The sequence below is a fragment of the Phycodurus eques genome, chromosome 16 (genome assembly GCF_024500275.1).
Source record: "Phycodurus eques isolate BA_2022a chromosome 16, UOR_Pequ_1.1, whole genome shotgun sequence".
Taxonomy (NCBI): domain Eukaryota; kingdom Metazoa; phylum Chordata; class Actinopteri; order Syngnathiformes; family Syngnathidae; genus Phycodurus; species Phycodurus eques.
In genome coordinates, this window is record NC_084540.1 from 4,262,501 (window position 1) to 4,271,125 (window position 8,625).

The following is an 8,625-nucleotide window of genomic DNA, read 5'->3' on the forward strand; positions in this document are numbered from 1 at the left end:
TTTTTTTTTTTTTTTTTTTTTTTTAAAGCTACTCATGATTATTATTTTTTTTAATAGGCCAAAGAGAAAAGAGCAAGTGTTTCTACTGTGTAGTGGTATGCCTACTTGTCAGTCATGAATTTTCAATGTGGATGTTTCTGACTGAATGTGTTTTACGAAAAATGAATTGTTGCACTTCAAGATATTTGGAACGGTAAAGCAAAACTTGATAAGGTTGCGTGAGCTGCTGTCTTTAACTGTTGTGATATCAAGTAAACAGGCTATTGTCTTCCAATAAATCTCAGAGGAGTTATTTCATGTTTCACTCATCTTGATTCTTTAGTTTTTCTTTGAGTAGCTATAGATTATGTTGAAATTTCAATTGGTGTTATTGGAGATATTTGCATACAAAAAAAAATCCTGATTTCTTCTCAACAGCAGTTTACCATCATTCAAATTAGCAATAATTTAACAGTTTGTGAATCTGACTAACATTGCTGCAGATTTTACTTTTATTGAATTAAAAATACAAACTGAAGGATACCATTCTATTCTCAATGTATGGTAAATTTCATGGTTTATTTGAGTACTATTACCGAATTGTTTCCCATTTTCAGGGCACTGGGTGTGTCTGTCTATAGTTTATACCCCGATTAGGATTCAGTTGCTACAATTTATCTGCTCATCAGTTGCATACTAATTTTAAAATATTCACAAAAACAACTTAGTGGTGGAAATATTTAATATGAATGTATCTAGTGTACACACTAACATAATGGAAACGTTAAAATGAAAGCAATTTTCCAGATGGATCTCAAACCTATTAAGGGGAATTCTTTATTTTTGCCTGCTTACACACACGCATGCACCCACACAAAAGAACACAAGTGAAACAACGAAGACAGTTCAACCACAATAATTGCTTTTTAAGTCCCAATCGGACAGGAACATATAGACCGTTTCTTAGGATTATTGTTCAAATGATCATATTTGATTTGAGACTCCCATCACTGGTTGCATTATCAATAAGAGTTGGATTGTCACTCTCTAGCCTCCACATCTCTGGTACATCTGGTTGGCCTCAGTAGGCATGGTTGATCACAAACAGAGACTCCTGAGCGGCTGCACCCTTCTCTCCAGAGGACACATACTTACCAAGAGCTGCCTGGCTGTTATTCTGTGGTGAGACATCAGACATTTTTTGATTACAAAATGCTTTTATTACAATTATTAATGGCATTAAAAGATTTAGTTGCCATTATCAGTATAGATGAACTTGCAATGCTGGGGCAGAATTTGATGTGCTGATGAAAACACATGGCACAAAGAAGCAATAGAAGCCAATTATATCCATCCATGCATTTTCCGTACTCCTAACTCTGGGCAAAGCCTATTATACAATAATGATGATATACAGTATATGGGTCATTTTCATATAATTTAATCAATAACGGTAAAGACAATGCTCAATTTTACTGATATGAGTATTCAAATGATTATCATTCAAAAGTTAATAGTTGTTTCTAAGACAAAAAAAAACCAAAACATTTTTCTAAAGTGATGTTCACATATTCAATGCCAAAATGTCGCAAATGAGATTTCATGATTTGCAACATGTTTTCTGAAGATGCTAATTATATTTTTGGACATATAGTATTTTTCACCTGTTGCTTAATATGCATTTTCATGGAAACTAACACATGCTTCTCAGTGTTTTTTTGTTTTTTTTGTTTGTTTCTTCAAATGCTCCTTCTTTGCCACTCAAACTGTCTTCATGCCACTGGAAGAAGCCTCATTATGTTGTTGCAATACACCAGAGGGATCTGTGACCAGCTATTTTGCATTCACACAATAGTAGACAGCAAAATAGATTGTGTTGTTTCTGAGCGATGTATGAATTTGTGAACGTGTTGGAACAATTGCCCGTCTTTATCGTTGTTACAAATGTATAAAGTGTGGCTGTTTCAGCACAGCAGTTAATTTACTCATATAAAACCAAGGCACCATCAAAAAATAAATCTAAATTAGAAATTTTCTTTCTTCTTATTTTTTTTTTTTACGTGTCTTTACCATTATTAATCAAATTACATGAAAATGACCCATATTTATATATGATGGGAAGTTAATTAGTGTTACGGTCCACACTTCAATTGTTTCCAATGGTTGATCTCACAGATATAGTATTACACCAATCGGTTAGTGCCTTGCTCAAGAGCGCCTCGATTGTAGAAGGAAGCAGACTAGCATCTTTTCCAACAACTAGTTGCCTTTTGTTGTCGTTGTTGTTGTCCAAATCGGGACTGCAGCGATAACCCTCCGGTTCCAAATCCAAACTCAGAATAACCTGGAAGTCAACCGGCATCACAGAATTGATTGCTTTCAACTTTGGTGGCACTAACTACTTACCAAGGCTCTCTTTATGTACTCGTCCTGACAGGCTTTGCCATTCCCCTCCTTCCCCCCCCAGGCTTTAAGAGCAGATGCCTGAAGAGCACGGCCATAGGAGAAGGTGAGAGCCCAAGGCCGCAGCAGGTGACATTGGTTGATGGCATTCAGGTTAATGGTGGCGTCTTCTTCGCTCTGCCCCCCTGATAGAAAAGTCACACCTGTACGCACAAAACACAAACGTGATCAGGTAATGATGAGCGGGACACTTACAGTATATGAATAGAATGGATAGTCTCTATATCTGTAAGGTTTTGCCTGGTACAGCGGGAGGCACAGTACGACGCAGGGCTATGACAGTTGCCATGGCGATTTCCTGAGGGCTGTACTTTTTGGCGCAGGAGTGTCCAGCCGTCACCATGTTGGGCTTGAGCAGCGACCCCTCCAGATACACATGATGGTCTGATAAAGCCTTGTACACAGCTGCCAGCACCTGGTGCAGAAAGCCAAGGCTTTACAAAGTAATTTTCGACTTTTTAAGCTTTTACGGTGTCGTCCGTGTGATGAATCCTTGGCCTTTATGAAGGTTATTGGCAGTAGTGCATGTGTATAATTCCAAACAGAATTTGTATGGATCATTTTCATATAATTTCATCAATAACAGTTGAAAAAAAATCAGATTTCTTTTAATGGTCAACTTCGTCCATACTTCAGTCAACTAATCGCACCCATTGGCAGGATGCCAACGTCACCCTCCTAAGCTGCTCTCTGCTAAACTAAATATAATACATTCCCTACATGATTAGTTTAACTGTTTTCTCAAGCATACATTGTAGTTTTTTGGCTCTCTGGACCTGTATCGATCCATCTATATCTCATGGTCATACAAAGGTTGCTCTCAGTCAGCTTGATTCTTAATGGAGGTGTTTCCAGCACCACTCACCTTCTCAGTTATATACTGGCACCTCTGCAGGTCATGGTCACCATCTGGTAGTATCTCAGGCTCGACAATGGGCACAATTCCATGCTGCAAGACATCAAGCAGAATAACCAGTGTGATGACAACACTACAACAGCGGCTGCCTGTGGTGCAAAAAGGCTTTATCAGTCCATCAATTTTTGTTCCCGCTTAAGGCTTTGCAGGTGTGCTGGAGCCCATCACACCAGTCAATTGCACATACAGACAATGTAGAGCCTGATTTACTAAGATCCCAAATACCAGGTCTAAATTGTTGGTGGGCATGTCGCGCGCGATTTACTAAGATGACAATCGACTATTAAGAGCCCAAATAGCGGGAGTTAAATTGCGTTTACTCACTCGAACAACTTGCAGGGGTAAAAGGTGACTGAATTGGAAGTGTGAGTGGAAGAGGCAAACAAAAAATATTACTGAGTTACAGAAATCTCCAAATATCTCTCCAAATATTCAGAGAAGCCAACGACTTACAATTTACCTCCCCCGAGTGTGTGGTAATTGTACAGTATGTACAGTATGCGCGATCTACTAACCATCTGGCAAATGCTGGCATAGCGTGCCAGAACATTTGCATTCTCCATGATCGCCAAGTTGGACGGCGTGGTGGATGTGATCTTTAACACACAGCGCCACTTTGCAAAGTCAGCACCATCCTTCTTGTACTGAGCACAGCGTTCGTAAAGCCCATCAAGACCTGTAAGAAACATAAGACAGTACATAAGGCATAGATAATGAGGGGAGGAGTGTCCATCCGTCACTCTGTTGGGCACAGTGCTGTGCCCTCCATGATGGTTTGATAATAAGGCCTTTTTAGACAGCTGCTAGGAGCTGGAGCAAAAGGACGCTTTTTTGTTTTGTTTTACTGCTGCCTTTCATAGATCCGGTGTGGGTTTGCTTCCCGACCAGTGCCCCAATGCTCAGCCGAGCTCATATGGAAAAAGGGTGGGCTGCGTCAGGAAGTGCATCTGGCGTAAAAACCGAGCCAAACAAATCATGGCGGCCCCCAACCGGAACAAGCCATAAGTCACAAAAATATATTAAGCTTTTAATAATGCTGGGAACCACCACATATTTGTGATTCGGCATTCACAAATCCGCAGATTTTATTTTGAACCACTGAAAATCTTTTCGATTTGCTGTTTTTGTGCTCTGGCCCAAAGAAATAAATGTTTGGTGCCATCTGGTGCAATCTTGGTGTGGTTGTTAGGTTAAATTCATTGTTGTTTTTTTTCCATTTGAGTTTGAGATTTTTTTTTTTTTTTTTAGTTGGCAGTCCATGCGTTCACCTCTTTTCCCTAACATTTATTAGTGTGTAACTGTAATTGCCCAAAGGTGAGTTTGATGACCTAATACGTTTGTGTAAAGTGCTAGGCGCATATTAGTTTGCATATGTGATGTCGCGTCAATTTGCACTAGTGTGTTGTTTAGGCTAGTTTATTAGCTAATACTATTGATTAGCATCATGTGAAGGTGGTTTGTGTTGAATACTGTAACTACTGTACTGAATACAGTCGTCTATGCAACAAGGGTTCATGATCGTGTACATGCTAGATGCAAAGTGTTGCTGCTTTATGATCATCTCTGTTTTAAGTGCTTTGGCACCATCTTGTGGGTTCTATATGCAATTGCAAACCCCTTTGGTCAATTGTTCGCAGATTTGAGCTCCTGATCTCCTGCGAATAGCAGGGTTTCACTGTATAAACAAAATGTTTTGTTATATTAATGCAGGGAAAATTTTGAATTGGGTTCTGATAGTGCATTTGACAGCTAAATATCCCATTCAACATGTTAGCAACAAATCCAATACTGTATTTTAATTGCACTTCTGGACCTGGATTAAATTATATTTCCTTCTAGTTAAGATGCTTGTTGTTTAGTCATTGATTTTATTGTACATAAGCCTTGCTGAGGGTCTCTACGCTCGTTCCTGCTATTTGTCTGTTTTTATAACATTCATGGGTCGATATATGCACCTGCAGCATCACAATGTCACAATGTATCCTGATACTGTTGGCAATATCTACAAAGTACTCTGATCTCCCAAAACATTTATCACTATAACATAGCGTAATTTCTTGTGTATAATGCGCACCATGTATAATGTGCACCCCCAAAGTTGACCTCAAAATTCTGGAAAACCCTTCTACCCGTGTATAATGCATTTTTACAATGCATGATTTTGCTTCTACCCATATGCTCAAAACATGAAGTATTATCAGTATTTTGTTAGTTTTTTTCAAAGTATTATTCTGAAGTTAAGCACTTTATTTGAACACATAATAATTTATTTTTATTTACTTGCTCTTATTTTTAAATTCACGCCCCTGCTTTTATTTAGTAAATGAGAAAACACACAGTTGTGCTCATATGTTTGATTACCCAGGCAGAATTTGTAAGATGTGTACAATTTTTTTAAATTATTATTTTAATGAGATTCAAATTAAACAGTCAAGCATTTAAGAAAATCATTATCATTAAACAAAACATAACCATAAAGACATTAATGATGGTTGTTGTTCAGTCATCAGTCATATTAAAAAAAACAACAACAATATTTCACAAATTCTGCCTGGGTATGTCAATTTATGAGCACAATTGTACATATATGCAGTCATATGTACCCCTGTCATATTGGAATGAAAGTGTAGGCTACACCTTTTTCATAACCTCTAGGTGGCATACTAGAATGAAAGTGTACACATTTTTCATAACCTCTAGGGGGCACTGGCATAGTGGAATGAAAGTGTACAGCTTTTTCATAACCTCTAGATGGCGGCATACATTTATAAAATGTGAAAGTCCTTTTCATTTTCTCCTATACCTATGTATAATGCGCACTATTGCCTTTTGACAATATTTTGGTGAAAAAATGCTCATTATACACGAGGAATTACGGTAGTCCCTGTTAGTACATACTGTAGGTAAAATAACACATCCCTACCTTGCGTGGTGGTTTCTCCATTGGTGCCAGCGAGGGGAACCACACCCTTGTCAACCTTGATGCCCACCACGATGCCCTTCTCCTTGACTAGCTGGCGGAAAAGTTTGCCGTCATCTGTTTTTTGGTAGAGCGTCTCGTGGAAGAAGATGACCCCTCCGATGCAGGGTTTGACGCGGTCGTCGGCAGTAAAGAGGAGCTGTCGGTAAAGCCTCCTGTTCTCCTCTGTGTTCTCGATATCGATGCCATTGAAACGCTTGGCCATGCTGCCTGGAGATGCCAGGCCAGAGTGAAACACATCTCTTCTTGACACTATGTTGTCATAACTTTACATGTGTTTTATTCATTTTAGAGACAACATATTATTACAGTTACAATAAAGATGCAGGGAAAGTAGCTGGACTGTTTTTTTTTTTTTTTTAAATTAACCTGATAAGCTTGATGACAGGGGCAAACTTGGGGGTGGGCGGCAGAAGGACATGTCCCCTTCACCCCCCTCGGACTTCCCCCCTCTCAAAACCAGGTACCTAACATATTTTATCCAGTCCCAGTTTTTAAAATATTTTTCCATCACTGATCACATTGTATGTGGGTGGGTGGGTGTCAGCTGTAGCTATACCTGTGGACTCATCTGCCGCAAGAATGCCTTTTCCAGCAGCTACAATTCTCAGAGCAATAGCATTGAGCTCCTTCTTTTGCTCAGGTGTCAGGAAAGGATATGCATGAGTCATGGTGACTGTGAGGCAAAAAAAATGGTGATTGGTCAATGTTGATTAAGCTTTAAAGGAAGCAAAAACTAAATGCAATATGTAGTCTTACAACACAGCGTGCAGCCTTACAAATGATACCGCAACATATTCAAACAACAAATGCCACACCTGAAAAGGAAATGTTCGAACAGATTGTGAAACACCTCTCAATATGGAGTTACCGCAGCGCAATCACTCAGTTTGCAGTGAGGAAAATCATTTGAAAATTCAGAGTATTTGCAGGTTCGAGGATTCCAAATTGAAGACTTTTAAAGACATTTTCAAGGCCAAATTCAACAAAATGTGACAACAAGGAGTGAGTCCATATTTCCATATCGACTCAATATTCATTGATCAGAACTGAATATAAAACATTTTCAACTCCTTATTTGTTTACAATAGTGGTTAGACAAGTTGTTATTGCTATTTTTTTAACCACTGTATATTATTCAATACCAACAGATTGCTTAGAATGTGAGAAGTTAAGCCTGAAAATAATTGTACGATTGACCTCCAAATTAGATTCTTTAACATATGAATGCTAAAATGTTAATAATCAACTACTGCAATGCATAGCATTTTGACAGCCTTTTTCTCGCAAGTGCTTTCACAACTTTGATTTAGATTGATTCGATTTTACTTGGCTAATAAAGGATTTGAGTACTTCAAAACAACTCCCATTAATCCCCAAAAGTCAACAGTAAATGCGAATAAATGCATTCAAATAAAAAACGAATTTCGCCCGAGAAACTAGGGTACCACTGAGTGTAAAAACGACAAAGTTTTGAAACTTAAAATCATTGTCTACCAAACTGTAAATTAATTTTCTCGGTTAACCTTTCCAATAATTAAGACAGAGAGAGGAAACTTACCAGATGATTGCTTCAAATTGTGACAGAAGCAGGAAACTGCAGCACTGTTGTTGCACCAGGAGAGCAGAACCAATTGACTGTGGGGTGGGGGGAAAAAAAATCAACAACAACAACAAAAAAACAAAAAAACAACTATCCAATCACAGCACAGTTTTGCTGCACAGTTTTTTTACCCCTCCCCCGCCACCCCCAATTTTTTTTTTTTTTTTTTTAGCCAAACATTCCAGAACATGATTACAATCAACTTCGAGTTGAAACATGAGGAAGAGTGAGTCACTGGGATAAACTTGTATAACAAGAAAAAAAAAAAAAAAAAAGAGTGTGAAACAGCCTAAACACATTGGAGGATCGGAGGTTTTAAGCCCTGCTTCCTGTAGTTTGTATTTCAAAATAACTTTATCTGGTTGCCTCCTTGAAGCAAACACTTGCCTAGTCGAGAGAAAATGATTGTTTACGTTTATGAACATTGTTGATTGAAACTTTTCAATGGGCTGTTTTCGTAAGCAATATCTCAAGCTCCTATTTATTCCTGTCCCAGTGGAACAAGCACTGTCCACTTTGAATCTAAAACCGGAAGATGCACAAGAGGAAAAATAGGACTCATCACTGCCACCCTGTGACAAATTAGCAATAGTGACACTGCAACTTCCCAATTCATTCATTCATTCATTCATTCATTCACGTTGAGCCTATCCCAGGTGACTTTGAGTGAGAGGGTGCACACCA

At 38.5% G+C, this 8,625-nt stretch overlaps 1 protein-coding gene across 1 annotated transcript; it reads right to left on the reverse strand.

Moving 5' to 3' along the window:
* Positions 1-800: 800 nt before the first annotated feature.
* LOC133414350 (fructose-bisphosphate aldolase A-like) lies at positions 801-7,976 on the reverse strand. Its single transcript, XM_061699636.1, has 8 exons — positions 7,900-7,976; positions 6,898-7,014; positions 6,282-6,548; positions 3,874-4,034; positions 3,308-3,391; positions 2,683-2,857; positions 2,386-2,585; positions 801-1,156 (listed from the first exon to the last, which is right to left on the reverse strand). Exons 2-8 carry the CDS (start codon positions 7,007-7,009, stop codon positions 1,061-1,063), a joined length of 1,095 nt encoding a protein of 364 aa, XP_061555620.1. The 5' UTR covers positions 7,010-7,014; positions 7,900-7,976; the 3' UTR covers positions 801-1,060.
* Positions 7,977-8,625: the final 649 nt, after the last annotated feature.

What these genes read in the sequence shown, in the direction of transcription:
- LOC133414350 (XM_061699636.1), bottom strand. Translation starts at nt 7,009, where the DNA reads ATGACTCATGCATATCCTTTCCTGACACCTGAGCAAAAGAAGGAGCTC. An exon ending in TGGAGAAACCACCACGCAAG is followed by an intron (nt 4,035 to 6,281) that starts GTAGGGATGTGT and finishes TGTTTCTTACAG; the next exon opens with GTCTTGATGGGCTTTACGAA. An exon ending in TGTGCCTCCCGCTGTACCAG is followed by an intron (nt 2,586 to 2,682) that starts GCAAAACCTTAC and finishes TTGTGCGTACAG; the next exon opens with GTGTGACTTTTCTATCAGGG.